This window comes from Oncorhynchus mykiss, chromosome 12 (assembly GCF_013265735.2).
Source record: "Oncorhynchus mykiss isolate Arlee chromosome 12, USDA_OmykA_1.1, whole genome shotgun sequence".
NCBI classification, from domain to species: domain Eukaryota; kingdom Metazoa; phylum Chordata; class Actinopteri; order Salmoniformes; family Salmonidae; genus Oncorhynchus; species Oncorhynchus mykiss.
Window position 1 is genome coordinate 62,350,794 of NC_048576.1, and position 15,725 is coordinate 62,366,518.

Sequence of the window (15,725 nt, forward strand, 5' to 3'; positions counted from 1 at the left end):
GACTACCGTACACAACATGGTAGCTAGTTAATTTTTGTCCGGCTAGTTAAAGCAAAGATGGCAGCGACGAAGCTAGTAAAGTAGGGGGAGTTAGTGCGACAGAGCAGAACAATATTTCTTCATTCAACACGTTGCAGTTCGTCGTTGGGAACTTTTATTTTGATATCTAAACTCTCAGACCACAGATTTAGCTAAGCTAGCTAGCTAGCATTATTTCTGGTTAACACGCTGACGGACGACAGAGCAAGCAAGCCAGTGTCTGATGTATTCTTGTTGATGATCAATACAAGTTAAAAGTTTCTTCTTGCAACATTGTATAATGGCTGGCATTACCTCCAAGACAATACACGATATCTTTCAATCTATGGAGTACGGACCGAGTAGTTCCAGCACTGCTACTGCTCAGGTAAAAACAAAAAAAAACATTTATTTGCTGCACAAGAGTCGCGATAATGGTTGCATACGTCTAAGTAGTAGTAAGCCACATACCTTCGAGGTCAATTTACTCGAAATAAATAATATTTTGTTAGAATTTCACCCATGTAATGACTTAACTTCTCTCTCTCGTCACGTTTCACATCATGTTTTAGATAATAGGATTTATGTTTGCTGGCTATTACCATGTGAAGTCTATTACGGTAACTAACTCAAAGGCAGTCATGTGAGATGTGGTTTTGGGGATCAAGTTGGATGGGATATTCTGTAGAGAACAGCAGTCTCTCTGACTCTTTCAACAGTTAACCACCTAACATGTCCAGATTACGTTTCAGAAATGTATTTTTTGCTAGATTATGTGCAGTATGATGTGCTTGGAACTAGTGACAAGTGTATCCTGACCTCCCTACTCTGTGTTGGAGGTGTCTGTCTCTGCAGCCAATCAAATGTGACCACAGTTCAACTCAGAATTGGTCTCGTTCATGTCTACCTATCCATATTTTAATAGGCCTACATAAGTAGGGCTGACCCCAATTAGTTGTCTGGTCGATTGTTTGGTGGTTAGGCTGTTGGTCAACCAAGATAGTCGAGCAGTAACAAAAATATACAGTACCAGTTAAATGTTTGGACACGCCTACTCATTCCAGGTTTTTTTTTCTTTATATATCGTCTCTTCACTGTTGACGTTGAGACTATTTTTTTTTTGTGGGTACTATTTAAAGATGCTGCCAGTTGAGGACTTGAGGTGTCTTTTTCTCAAACTAGACACTAATGTTCAAGAACTTTCTAGGTGGCCCCAAACCTTTGAACGGTTGTGTGTGTGTGTGTGTGTGTGTGTAGTTGAAGTTGGAAGTTTGCATACACCTTAGCCAAATACATTTGAACTCAGTTTTTCCACAATTACTAACATTTAATCCTAGTAAAAATACCCAGTCTTAGGTCAGTTAGGATCACCACTTTATTTTAAGAATGTGAAATGTCAGAATTATAGTAGAGAGAGTGATTTATTTCAGCTTTTATTTCTTTCATCACATCCGGGTTAGGCCGGTAGGGATATCCTTGTCTCATCGCGCACTAGCGATTCCTGTCGCGGCCGGGCGCAGTGCGCGCTGACCTGCTCGCTGGGTGTAAGCTGTTTCCTCCGACGCATTGGTGCGGCTGGCTTCCGGGTTGGATGCGTGCTGTGAAAAGAAGCAGTGCGGCTTGGTTGGGTGTGTTTCGGAGGAAGCATGGCTCTCGACCTACGTCTCTCCCGAGCCCGTACGGGAGTTGTAGCAATGAGACAAGACAGTAACTACTAACAATTGGATACTACGAAATTGGGGAGAAAAGGGGGATAATTATAAAAACATTAACAATTAAACTTTCTGACGTTACATTTTTAAATGTTTAATTATTATCCCCCTTTTCTCCCCAATTTGGTTGCATAGGTCTAAGTAGTAGTAAGCCACATATTTCGTTCCAATTTCATTTGACCCACCAGAGTCTCTGGTGGCACAGCTAGCAGTGCAGTGCCTTAGATCACTGCGCCACCCGGGAGGCCCGTGGGTCAGAAGTTTACACACACTCAATTGGTAGTTGGTAGCATTGCCTTTAAATTGTTTAACTTGGGTCAAACGTTTCGGGTAGCCTTCAACAAGCTTCCCACAATAAGTTGGGTGAATGTTGGCCCATTCCTCCTGACAGAGCTGGTGTAACTGAGTCAGGTTTGTAAAGCCTCCTAGCTCGCACACGTTTTTTTCGGTTCTACCCACAAGTTTTCTATAGGATTGAGGTCAGGGCTTTGTGATGGACACTACAATATCCTGACTTTGTTGTCCTTTTAAGCCATTTTGCCACAACTTTGGAAGTATGCTTGGGGTCATTGTCCATTTGGAAACACCCTTTTGCGACTAAGCTTTAACTGATGTCTTGAGATGTTGCTTCAATATATCCAGATAATTTTCCTCCCTCATGATGCCATCTATTTTGTGAAGTGCACCAGTCCCTCCTGCAGCAAAGCACCCCCACAACATGCTGCCACCCCCGTAGCTTCATGTTGGGATGGTGTTCTTCAGCTTGCAAGCCTCACCCTTTTCCTCCAAACATAACGATGGTCATTATGGCCAGACAGTTCTATTTTTGTTTCATCAGACCAGAGGACATTTCTCCAAAAAGTACGATCGTTTTCCCCATGTGCTGTTGCAAACTGTAGTCTGGCTTTTTTATGGAGGTTTGGAGCAGTGGCTTCTTCCTTGCTGAGTGGCCTTTCAGGTTATGTCAATATAGGACTCATTTTACTGTGGATATAGATACTTTTGTACCTCCAGCATCTTCACAAGGTCCTTTGCTGTTGTTCTGGGATTGATTTGCACTTTTCGCACCAAAGTACGTTCATCTCTAGGAGACAGAACGCGTCTCCTTCCTGAGCGGTATGACGGCTGCGTGGTCCCATGGTGTTTATACTTGCGTACTATTGTTTGTACAGATGAACATGGTACCTTCAGGTGTTTGGAAATGGCTCCCAAGGATGAACCAGACTTGTGGAAGTCTACAATTTTGTTTCTGAGGTCTTGGCTGATTTCATTTTTCCATGATGTCAAGCAAAGAGGCACTGAGTTTGAAGGTAGGCCTTGAAATACATCCACAGGTACACCTCCAGTTGACTCAAATGATGTCAATTAGCCTATCAGAAGCTTCAAATGCCATATCATTTTCTGGAATTTTCCAAGCTGTTAAAGGCACAGTCAACTTAGTGAATGTAAACTTCTGATCCACTGGAATTGTGATACAGTGAAATAATCTGTCTGTAAACAATTTGTTTGGCGAGTCGGTTAGATGTCCTAACCGACTCGCCAAACTGTAGTCTGTTAGCAAGAAATTTGTGGAGTGGTTGAAAAACACGTTTTAATGACTCCAATCTAAGTGTATGTAAACTTCCGACTTCAACTGTGTGTGTGTGTGTGTGTATATATACATATATATAATTTCCCTATCCTCCATTGTATAGCCTACTCTCTCATACACACTGATGTAAGCTCTATCTTTCCTCAGGCTTGGCTTGAGTCTCATTCTCGTGCTCTCGGTTTGTTCATCGATGGAAAGTTTGTCCGTTCTGCAGACAGACAGACATGCAATGTGACCGACTCTTCAGGTATAAAGAGAACCTACAGGGGAGCTATCCCTTTAATTTAACATTGTTGTTCTATCTATATCTCTCGTCCTCCACTGCCCACTGTTTCCTGTTGTTATATTTTAAATGCATCATCAATAAAATACTATTTTGACATGGTTTTTCTCCCACCTCCCTAGGTGGTCCTGTTTGTAGTACTGTGTGTGCTGTGGATGAGGATGCATCCTTGTCTGTGTCCTCTGGGGCCAGTGGCTTCAAGGCCTGGAGTGCTCTCCCCTGTCATCTCAGAGCCAAGACTCTACTCCGGTAGCTACACACCACCCCTTTACCTCTGTCTAGGGTCCACTGATACACACTACACCCCTTTACCTCTGTCTAGGGTTCACAGATACACACTACACCCCTTTACATCTGTCTAGGGTTCACAGATACACACTACACCCCTTTACATCTGTCTAGGGTTCACAGATACACACTACACCCCTTTACCTCTGTCTAGGGTTCACAGATACACACTACACCCCTTTACCTCTGTCTAGGTTTCACAGATACACACTACACCCCTTTACCTCTGTCTAGGGTTCACTGATACACACTACACCCCTTTACCTCTGTCTAGGGTTCACTGATACACACTACACCCCTTTACCTCTGTCCAGGGTTCACAGATACACACTACACCCCTTTACATCTGTCTAGGGTTCACAGATACACACTACACCCCTTTACATCTGTCTAGGGTTCACTGATACACACTACACCCATTTACCTCTGTCTAGGGTTGACTGATACACCCCTTTACCTCTGTCTAGGGTTCACTGATACACACTACACCCATTTACCTCTGTCTAGGGTTGACTGATACACCCCTTTACCCCTGTCTATGGTTGACTGATACACCCCTTTACCCCTGTCTAGGGTTGACGGATACACCCCTTTACCCCTGTCTAGGGTTGACTGATACACCCCTTTACCCCTGTCTAGGGTTGACTGATTACCCCTGTCTAGGGTTGACTGATAACCCCTTTACCTCTGTCTAGGGTTGACTGATACACCCCTTTACCTCTGTCTAGGGTTGACTGATACACCCCTTTACCCCTGTCTAGGGTTGACTGATTACCCCTGTCTAGGGTTGACTGATACACCCCTTTACCTCTGTCTAGGGTTGACTGATACACCCCTTTACCCCTGTCTAGGGTTGACTGATTACCCCTGTCTAGGGTTGACTGATAAACCCCTTTACCTCTGTCTAGGGTTGACTGATACACCCTTTACCTCTGTCTAGGGTTGACTGATACACCCCTTTCCCTTTACCTTTATTTCCAGTGTTAATCTGCATAATTGTAATTATTCGCCTACCTTCTCATGCCTTTTGCACACAATGTATATATAGACTCCCCTTTTTTCTACTGTGTTATTGACTTGTTAATTGTTTACTCCATGTGTAACTCTGTGTTGTCTGTTCACACTGCTATGCCTTATCTTGGCCAGGTCGCAGTTGCAAATGAGAACTTGTTCTCAACTAGCCTACCTGGTTAAATAAAGGTGAAATAAAAATATAAAAAAATCTAGGGTTGACTGATACACCCCTTTACCTCTTTCTAGGGTTGACTGATACACCCCTTTACCCCTGTCTAGGGTTGACTGATACACCCCTTTACCCCTGTCTAGGGTTGACTGATAAACCCCTTTACCTCTTTCTAGGGTTGACTGATACACCCCTTTACCCCTGTCTAGGGTTGACTGATACACCCCTTTACCCCTGTCTAGGGTTGACTGATACACCCCTTTACCCCTGTCTAGGGTTGACTGATTTACCCCTGTCTAGGGTTGACTGATACACCCCTTTACCCCTGTCTAGGGTTGACTGATACACCCCTTTACCCCTGTCTAGGGTTGACTGATACACCCCTTTACCTCTGTCTAGGGTTGACTGAAACACCCCTTTACCTTTATCTAGGGTTGACTGATACACCCCTTTACCTCTGTCTAGGGTTGACTGATACACCCCTTTACCCCTGTCTAGGGTTGACTGATACACCCCTTTACCTTTATCTAGTGTTGACTGATACACCCCTTTACCCCTGTCTAGGGTTGACTGATACACCCCTTTACCCCTGTCTAGGGTTGACTGATACACCCCTTTACCTTTATCTAGTGTTGACTAATACACCCCTTTACCTCTGTCTAGGGTTGACTGATACACCCCTTTACCTCTGTCTAGGGTTGACTGATACACCCCTTTACCCCTGTCTAGGGTTGACTGATACACCCCTTTACCTCTGTCTAGGGTTGACTGAAACACCCCTTTACCTTTATCTAGGGTTGACTGATACACCCCTTTACCTCTGTCTAGGGTTGACTGATACACCCCTTTACCCCTGTCTAGGGTTGACTGATACACCCCTTTACCTTTATCTAGTGTTGACTGATACACCCCTTTACCCCTGTCTAGGGTTGACTGATACACCCCTTTACCCCTGTCTAGGGTTGACTGATACACCCCTTTACCTTTATCTAGTGTTGACTAATACACCCCTTTACCTCTGTCTAGGGTTGACTGATACACCCCTTTACCTCTGTCTAGGGTTGACTGATACACCCCTTTACCCCTGTCTAGGGTTGACTGATACACCCCTTTACCTCTGTCTAGGGTTGACTGAAACACCCCTTTACCTTTATCTAGGGTTGACTGATACACCCCTTTACCTCTGTCTAGGGTTGACTGATACACCCCTTTACCCCTGTCTAGGGTTGACTGATACACCCCTTTACCTTTATCTAGTGTTGACTGATACACCCCTTTACCTCTGTCAATGGCTCACTGAGATACACACTAATAATACTTAATGTAAAGTGCTTTTCTCACCTAAGACGCTGAAGAAAATAATACAAAATAAAATAATAACAATCAGAAACGCAGAACATTGTAAGCAGACCACAATCAAAGCTATATACAGGTGTCGTCAGGAGAACAGAATTAACATAGGTCTTTGAAAGCTTTTCTGAACAGCTCAGTCTTTAGCATGTGCCTTAAACGAAGCCGGAGACTCTCCAGCCCTGACAGTGACTTGAATGCTGCATTGAGGTCCAGCACTATGAGGGTGCTGGCAGCCCCAGAGTCGTCATTCATGAGTCGTCATTCATGAGTCGTCATTCATGAGCTGTGTCCAGCTCGGATGCCCAGCTGGAAGGGCACGAGTAGGTTGTGAGTGGCCAGATGGCGTTGAAGTTGGCTTCACACAGCACGTTCGATAAGCTTACTCAGAAGTGGCAGGTTGAAGATGGGCCTGTCGTTCTAGAGGTTGTCGGGGTCAGAACCAGGCTTTTTAAGTACTGACTGCAGCGAGCCTGAGCTGAGGAGGGACACATCCAGTAGTTTCCACTGCCGTTGCCGATCAGCTGGGAGTAGTAGGATGTCTGAGCTTTAAGGCCTGTTTGTGGTCTTGCTGATGTCTCTCAAACATCTGCACGTGTACAGTTAGCCCACTTTACTTATACTGGCGCTCTAGTGAGAGAGCGTCAGCTCCTCGGTGTACCAGGGAGAACATATGGGGGGGAAGACGTTTTCAAAGGAGCAACTTCATCAAGTTTGGAGGCCAAGGCAGTGTCGTATCGAGCCACAGAGTGAGTAACCGGCAGGTCGGGGATGGATTCAGTAAGCTGGGCTGTGTTTTTATAGCTTTAAGACTCCTAACCCGACTCGAGTGTTTCTTGGGCTGGGTGGGGCAGAGGAATAGCTAGGGTGAAGGTGATGAGTTTGTGGTCGGGACAGGCCTGGCATAATTCCATCCCGTTTGGCCAGATCCACGCCTCTGATTACAGACCAGCTCTAGTGTATTGGGCTTTTTGTTGTGGGTGGCAAAGTCCACATGCTGTTCGAGTCCAAAGTTCTCCAGAATATCAGCCAGGTCAGTAGAGAGACTGCAGTCAGGGGAGTCGACATGTATGTTGACATCACCAAGCACCAGCATAGCAGGGCACAAGACTTAGGAGTGTTCGTAGCTCGGATAGTTCAGCAGGAAAGCCACAGTTGAGCTTTTTGAGGCCGATTTTCTAAAAATAAATAAAAATGATTTTTGTTATAATTATTTGTATTTTTTAAATCAACACAGCCAGTACTGACGCAGAGCCAGTGATCTTGAAAGCCACGCATTCGAAAGAGGAGACGGCTGTTACTGGAGTAGACTTCACAATAGTCAGTCCTGTAGATTCACAGCCAAAACCTCCACCCCATCCGGACGTGAGAGGGCAGTCCAGGTCGGTGTAGCCAGTTGCGGCGCATTGGTTGAGGGAAGATGTACTCATTGCCCTGACGCCAAGTCTCAATGAGGCAGAAAGTCCAGGCCTCTTATCAGTGACCACGTCATTCAGCAGTAAAATGACTGAATGACGTCCGCGGAATCGTAATGAGGGAAGGCGTGCTGCCGTTTCTGAATCTTTTGGTGCCCGACTTCGGTCCCGTCCGTGGTAGATGATTTGAGATGACGATCTCGCTAGTCTGGTATTGGCTAGTTGATTGGAGAAGGAGCCAAATGTGTCCGCTAATTTAACAATGATGATAAAACCTTTTTAGAATGAGATTCCTGTCTTCTATACCGGATAAGCTACAACAACAACAAGTTGATAAACAATGCACATTTTAAAAACCGAATAATTATGAATAATTTTGCAGGAGTAAACTACCAAGGCTGGCACGAGGCGCCATCGCAACCATAAACACTACACTACAGACCACAATTTAATATCTAATAATTATGCCGGGCAAATTTAAGATGGCATTTTGAGAAATGCTCTGTATTATCTGTATAACGTCTGTCTCTTCGCGTGTGCTTGCGTGTGTGTGTGTGTGTGTGTGTCAGGTTAGTGAGTAGCCTCCAGAGACACGGTCAGTGTCTGTCAGAGCTGTGTGACCTGGCCCAGTCTCCCAGTTCCCCTTCAGCACTGGTCAGACTGCTGCAGTACTACTCCGGCTGGGCTCAGCTCAGAGACTCACTCATTCCCGACTGGACACCACGTGGTAAGGCCATGCGTAGCGTGCGTGTGTTTGTAAGTGGATCTTTATCCACGCGTTCATGAACGTAGTGGAGATCTTTCCTTGAGTGTTGTACAACTGTGATTGTGAAGTGTGTGTGTTGAATTTACTCTGTGTTTGTGTCTTTCAGGTGTGGTGGTAGTGGTTGTCTCTGACGACTGTTCTCTCTACTCTCTCATGCTGAAAGTCTTACCTGCACTGGCCATGGGTATGACACACACACACACACACACACACACACACACACACAGGGAGAGAGAGCTACAGACAGAGGGAGAGAGAGCTACAGACAGAGGGAGAGAGAGCTACAGACAGAGGGAGAGAGAGCTACAGACAGAGGGAGAGAGCTACAGACAGAGGGAGAGAGAGCTACAGACAGAGGGAGAGAGAGCTACAGACAGAGGGAGAGAGAGCTACAGACAGAGGGAGAGAGAGCTACAGACAGAGGGAGAGAGAGCTACAGACAGAGGGGGAGAGAGCTACAGATCCAGGCTATCTAATCAACATGACCAAAGGTCAATTTCCTAGAAAGTCATGGGCGGGAAAAAAGTTTCAAAACAGACCTTATCACCTTCTACGCTGACAAAGATTCCCTTCGGGAAGGTAAAGCTTTACTCTACCATTTGGGACCTTAACGTTTCTGTTTCCCAGGCAACGCAGTGGTGGCGATCCCTGGCGTGGGGACAGCGCCTCCTGTTCTGTTATTGGCTCAGCTGTTTGTGGAGGCGGGACTTCCTGCGGGGGTGCTGAATGTGGTGACGGGCAGCGTTTTGTCGCTGGGTTCTAAAGTGGCTCAAAACCCGCACGTCAGCTATGTCACTTACAGTGGCAACAAAAAGGTGGACACACACACACACACACACACACTCGAACCAATGTGTTAGTCAGTAGTGCTTATGGATCCCTCGTGATGTCTTTTTCCTGTATGCATCTGCTCCTGCATCTTCTTACTAGCTCTCATTTCACTGATCGCTTCTTTATCGAGGAATGTTTTCACTTGCTATGACTGTGATATGAGGTTGTTTTATCTACCCTTAGTTGAAACCACTTGACTGTAAGTCGCTCCGGATAAGAGGGTCTGCCAAATGACCAGAATTCTACGTAAATGTAATGGGACTGCAATTAGCTGTGTTTTCCATTTGGTTACGGCAGTGAATTTGACAGTTGTCCCGTGACAGTCGTGTGTGTGTGTGTGTGTGCGTGTGCTTTTGATTGAACTTCCTCTTTTCTCTCGCTCACACTAACTAGTAACTTCCCTCCAATCTCTTCTTTCCTTCTTTTTCAGGATGGAGAGATTCTGTGCAGGGCCACAGCAGGCATGGGTGTTCCCGTCTCTCTCTCCCTCTCCCTCGGGGCCACCTGTCCCTTCATCATCTTTGAGTCTGCCGATATCGACAGTGCCGTGGATGGAGTGATAGAGACCGCCTTTAAGAAGAACAGAGAGGTGGAACAGATGGCTTTCTTTTCTCACTCGTTTTCTTTTTTTAAAGCCAAATCATTGAATGTATCGAGAGATTCCGGTGAAAGAACAAGCTGCAATCCGATCCATGGCCACAGGTGGTCAGTGTTGTACAGTATGACTGATCTGTACCTCTCCCTCGCTCAATTAAAAAAAAAAATATTTAAAGCCCCCATTTAAAGCAACCTCTCGCTGACTCAGTAGGCCTATATGACTTATCTGAACAATAGACCAATAAAATAACCTGCCCCCCCCCCCCTCTTTCTCACCCTCCTCTCTCAGTGCCAGTGGATGCTGTGTGTCCAGGAGTCAGTGTGGGACAGTGTTGTAGCCCGTCTGAAGGTTCGGATGGCAGGGATGAAGAGTGTTCCTCTCCTGGCCGAGGGGGACCGAAGGCTGGTGGACGCTGCAGTACAGGAGGCCCAACAGCAGGGGGCCACGGTCAGTCACGATATTTCCATTTAACATTTTTGTCATTTAGGAGACGCTCTTATCCAGAGTGACTTACATGAGCAATTAGGGTGAAGTGCCTTGCTCAAGGGGACATCGACAGATTTTTCACCTTGTCGGCTTCGGGGATTCAAACCAGCGCTCTTTTGTTTACTGGCCCAACACTCTTAACCACGTACACCGAGTGTACAAAACATTAGTAACACCTTCCTAATATTGAGTTGGACCCCCTTTTGCCCTCATAACAGCCTCAATTCGTCGGGGCATGGACTCTACAAGGGGTCAAGCGTTCCATGACGATTCGGGCCCATGTTGACTCCAATGCTTCCCACAGTTGTCAAGTTGGCTGGATGTCCTTTGGGTGCTGGACCATTATTGGTAACACACGGGAAACTGTTGAGCGTGAAAATCCCAGCGGCGTTGCAGTTCTTGACACACTCAACCCGGGTTCGCCTGGCACCTACTAACATACCTCGTTTTTAAAGGCACTTCAATAGTTCATCTCGCCTATTCACTCTCTGAATGGCACACATACACAATCCATGCCTGAAAGCTGAAAAATCCTTCTTTAACCTGTCTTTTCCCCTTCATCTACTCTGATTTTGAAGTGGATTTAAGAAGTGACATCAATAAGGGATCATAGCTTTCACCTGGACTCACCTGGTCAGTCTATGTCATGGAAAGCGGAAGTGTTCCTAATGTTTTGTACACTCGGTGTACAAACTAAATTGTAAATAAATGGTAACCTAATTGTGTTTTGCTTGTATCAGCTGATCCAGCCGTGTCCCCCGTCCTCCTCCGGTGCTGCCTATCCCCCCACGGTGCTGTGTGGAGTAGCCCCCTCCTGCACCTGTGTGGTGACCCCATCCCCCGGCCCTCTGTTGCCCCTCCTCTCCTTCAGGAGCCACGGGGAGGGTGTCACTCTGGGTAAGGAGGACCACACCATACTGTTTCTATGACCACACTCAAACACCAACCACTAATGAAACACTCATCTATCCATCTGTTTATCTGTCTTGACAGGGAACCACAGCCCTCACGGCCAGGCTGCCTCAATCTGGACTGAAGACCTAACTCTGGCTCTGGAGGCTGCCAAGAGGTACAGGACACACACACGCACCCATACTTACTTACACACACACACACTATCTTGGTCTCCCAATATTCATCTCAAGTCACCATGGCTGAAAACATTTAGTGTGGTGTTCTTACTGCGTTAGATGTAGAATTCCTATCACCCAGAAGCCACCTGACAAAATAATGGACTATCAGATATAACACACCTTATTAACCCTTCCTCGAACCTCTCTCCCCAGCCTGTCTGTGGGTGCAGTGTGGGTAAACTCCCACTCTGTGATGGACCCTTCCCTGCCTATCTCTGGCCACAAGGAGAGTGGCAACTGCATCGATGGAGGGAAGGAGGTATGGACAATAGCCATGTTCTGTCCCTGTCCAGAGGGAATTTAGTTGATAATGCGTGTAATTATCCAATCTTTTCTGATATTCACACATGCCTTCTAGAGTGTCGGGCTATAGGTTGTTTGTTGACAGTGTGCCTTATGTCGGAGTGTCTCCTAAATGACTCTTTCCTTCTCTCTTCCAGGGGCTGTTCCAATTCCTCCGCCCTTCCTCCTCGCCTCCTCTACCCCGCTCCTCTCCAGCCTCTGTTGATTACTCCAAGTTTGGAACGGCGGCATCAGCGGCCATCATTCCAGAGGGATCTAATTCATCCAGGTGTGTGTGTGTGTGTGTCTTCATTGACTTCTTTTAAAGTTGCCTTTGTACTTATTCAGTCACTTGTAATGTTCTTAATTCCCTCTTTTCCTCCCTCCTGTTTCTATCTCTCCTTCAGTACCCCTCGTTCCTACCTGCAGTATGTGGGGGGTAAGCAGTGTAAGTCTGAGTCTGGCAGCAGTGTGTGTGTCCTGGCTCCAGGGGGGGGAACTGTTCTCGCCCACTGTCCTGACGGGGGGAGGAAAGACGTTCGCAACGCCGTGGAGGCGGCCATTAAGGTCCAACCTGGGTAAGCTCTGCTCTAAGCTGGATGTCAATCGACCAAACGTCACCGACAGTGTCGTCAGGGCGTTGCCGTTCTTGACACAAACCGGTGCGCCTGGCACCTACTACCATACCCCGTTCAAAGGCACTTACATTATTTTTTTGGTCTTGCCCATTCACCCTCTGAATGGCACACATACACAATCCTTGTCTTAAGACTTAAAAATCCTTCTTTAACCTGTCCCCTCCCCTTCATCTACACTGGTTTTTGAAGTGGATTTAACTAGTGACATCAATAAGGGATCAAAGCTTTCAGCTGGACTCACCTGGTCAGTCTGTCATGGAAAGAGCAGGTGTTAATAATGTTTTGTGTACTGTGTATATTTTCTCTCGCTCTCCTGACAGTTGGATGAAGAAAAGCCCTGTGGCCCGAGCTCAAAGCCTCTTCTCTCTGGCTGAGACCTTGGAGCTGAAGAGGCGGGACATGGCCGTGTCACTCCACTCCCAGACAGGCCTCTCATTGGAGAAGGCGGACATGGAGGTGGAGCTGAGCATCGCTCAGCTCTGTGATTGGGCCGCTCGCTGTGATAAGGAAAAGGGCGGAGTTCCGGTGAGAATTTATGTATTCTGTCCTAATAGTAGTAACGTCTGTATAATACTAGTGGCTGTTTGTGTTCAACACTTACTCACGCACCCCCAACGCTCTGGCTGGCACACAGGCCACCAACAAAGCCTCTCCACTTCAGGAGGTCAAACTGTATTTAAAGTGTCTCTTCTCTAACCTCCTTTTCTCTAGTCCGTCCCACAGTCCGGTTCGGCTCTGTCCATCCCCGAGGCTCTAGGAGTGGTGGGTGTGGTTCTCCCTGACTCCTCCCCCCTCCTCTCTATGGTCTCCCTGCTGGCAGCTGCTGTTGCCATGGGCAATGCTGTCATCATGGTGCCCAGTCCAAAGTACCCCCTGCCTGCTCTAGAGTTCATCCAGGTGAGTTCTGTCCTGCCCCCTGACATTTTGATTCAACTGTGTACTTGTGTGCACACGCTTGCTTGTGTATGCTGTTGCGTGTGTGTGCATGTATTTTTGCCCAAACACATCTGTTCCCTGTCTCTCTAGGTTCTCCAGTCCTCAGATCTTCCAGGAGGCGTGGTCAGCATTATAACTGGTGGCAGAGATCAGCTGACCCAGGCTCTAGCCAATCACAGTGTCATCAAGGCCATATGGTACTGGGGGAGTATGGAGGTGTGTATGAACCCTGTATACTCACACAACAACAAATAGCACTTAATTGCATTCCAGTAGAGTATATAAATGAGCTGTGTTATCTCTCTCTCACACACACACACACACACACACACACACACACACACACACACACACACACACACACACACACACAGGGTTGCCAGTTCCTACAGCACACATGTGCCAGCCCTCTGAAGAGCCTGTGGCTTCACTGCCAGGAGAAGGATGGAGGGAGAGACTGGGCCCAGCCTCATGCCTCACTCCAGGAAGAGATGTGGAGACAGGCCGTCCAGTGGAAGAGTGTCTGGATCCCCACTGCTTAGAGAGAGGGGGGGGGGGGGGAAGAGACAGATGGGAGACAGTAGAGTGAGAGATTAAGTATATTAAAACAATAACATTTATTTGAAGTGAAGGGGGCGGGGGGTTGTAAGGGTCATTCTTAGTCGCGTTCTGGGAATGATTTTATGTAACGCACTTGACTATGAAACCTTCTTGGCTGTTCCAGTGCTTTCCTCCCATCAGAGGACTGTATGCTGATGACTCTGTGGTAAATAACACAAGATACATAGAGAGATGTTATAACCTGTATGGATCACTGACTTCTACCTCCAGTGCTCCTATGCCTGGTCTGATGCCTTAATAGCACTGGCGGTGATGCATACTCTACAGGAAGCCAGCTTTAGTCAGCCAACAATGCATTCATCATTTTGCCTTACTGTATGTTATCAATAAGGGATTGAGGAAGATGAGAAGTTAATACAGCTGTACCGATTATTAGTACCGTATTATGTCAAACTGTAGTAGTGTTCATAATCACAAAAGTAAGACATTCCTTTTGTGGGGATCTTCAACCGTGCCGGATAGGTCAGGCCTACTGTGTCAGCATGAGTAGTCTTCACGTTTTAGTCTTTTTGAAATATATATGATTTAAAAAGATTCTAAATAATGTACTTCTGATGTTCAAAAGCCCTAATAAAAAGATAATCACCTCATATCTTGTGCTCTCTTTTTAAGGAGTAGGCCATCATGAGATTGCTTTTTTCTGGAAGTGATTGTATGACTGGCATGTGTGTAACTTGCAGGAGGTCATGAATATATTTCTTTACCTCAATTGTATACCGTGATGAATTTAAACTGTTTGTCGCTAAATCCGGCATGACCTGGGACCATGTAAAAACAGCTAGCTGGAGTTTGTCTGAGCCCTCAGCTGCTATGAATTTAATGCTGAGGCTACATGCAGGCACCCTAGTCTGATGGCATTGTCTCACATTTCATTATTGTGTTGATAGTGCATCCTTTACGGTTATAATTGTATTATACAAGGGCAGTGCCTTTCCCACAATGTGGTCATTTCCAGGCCTAGTGCTTTATCATAGCCTTATAGCATACCTGCCATGGCTAAGGCTAGCTTCAGGCTCTACCTGAGCCTGCTTATTATACTGAACAAAAATATAAACGCAGCATGCAACAATTTAAAATATTTTACTAAGTTGGTTTGTATAAGGAAATCAGTCAATCTGTAACGGCTTTTCTCTTCTTCTGAGGAGGAGGAGGAGTAGTAGTAGGAAGGATCAGAGGACCAAAATGCAGCGTGGTATGTATCCATAATGTAATTTAATGAGAACGAATACAAAAGAACAAGAGAATCAAAATGAAAACTGAAACAGTCCCGAATGGTGCAAACACTGAAACAGAAAATTAATCACCCACAACTCAAGGGTGAAAACAGGCTGCCTAAGTATGGTCCTCAATCAGGGACAACGATTGACAGCTGCATCTGATTGAGAACCATACCAGGCCAAACACAGAAATCCCAAATCATAGAAAAAAGATCATAGACTGCCCACCCCAACTCACGCCCTGACCATACTAAAACAAAGACAAAAACAAAGGAACTATGGTCAGAACGTGACACAATCGAAATAAATTAAGCCCTAATCTATGGATTTCACATGACTTGGCATGGTAGTAGGTGCCAGGTGCACCTGTTTGTGTC

The 15,725-nt window shown here is 46.1% G+C and overlaps 1 protein-coding gene across 1 annotated transcript; it reads left to right on the forward strand.

The window, feature by feature from the left end:
• Positions 1 to 2: 2 nt before the first annotated feature.
• Positions 3 to 14,721, forward strand: aldh16a1 (aldehyde dehydrogenase 16 family, member A1). Its single transcript, XM_036938011.1, has 17 exons — positions 3 to 406; positions 3,469 to 3,568; positions 3,727 to 3,853; positions 8,410 to 8,567; positions 8,713 to 8,790; positions 9,234 to 9,421; positions 9,868 to 10,026; positions 10,324 to 10,482; positions 11,262 to 11,418; positions 11,515 to 11,590; positions 11,808 to 11,913; positions 12,095 to 12,225; positions 12,344 to 12,514; positions 12,895 to 13,099; positions 13,286 to 13,471; positions 13,601 to 13,726; positions 13,885 to 14,721. Exons 1-17 carry the CDS (start codon positions 320 to 322, stop codon positions 14,050 to 14,052), a joined length of 2,382 nt encoding a protein of 793 aa, XP_036793906.1. The 5' UTR covers positions 3 to 319; the 3' UTR covers positions 14,053 to 14,721.
• Positions 14,722 to 15,725: the final 1,004 nt, after the last annotated feature.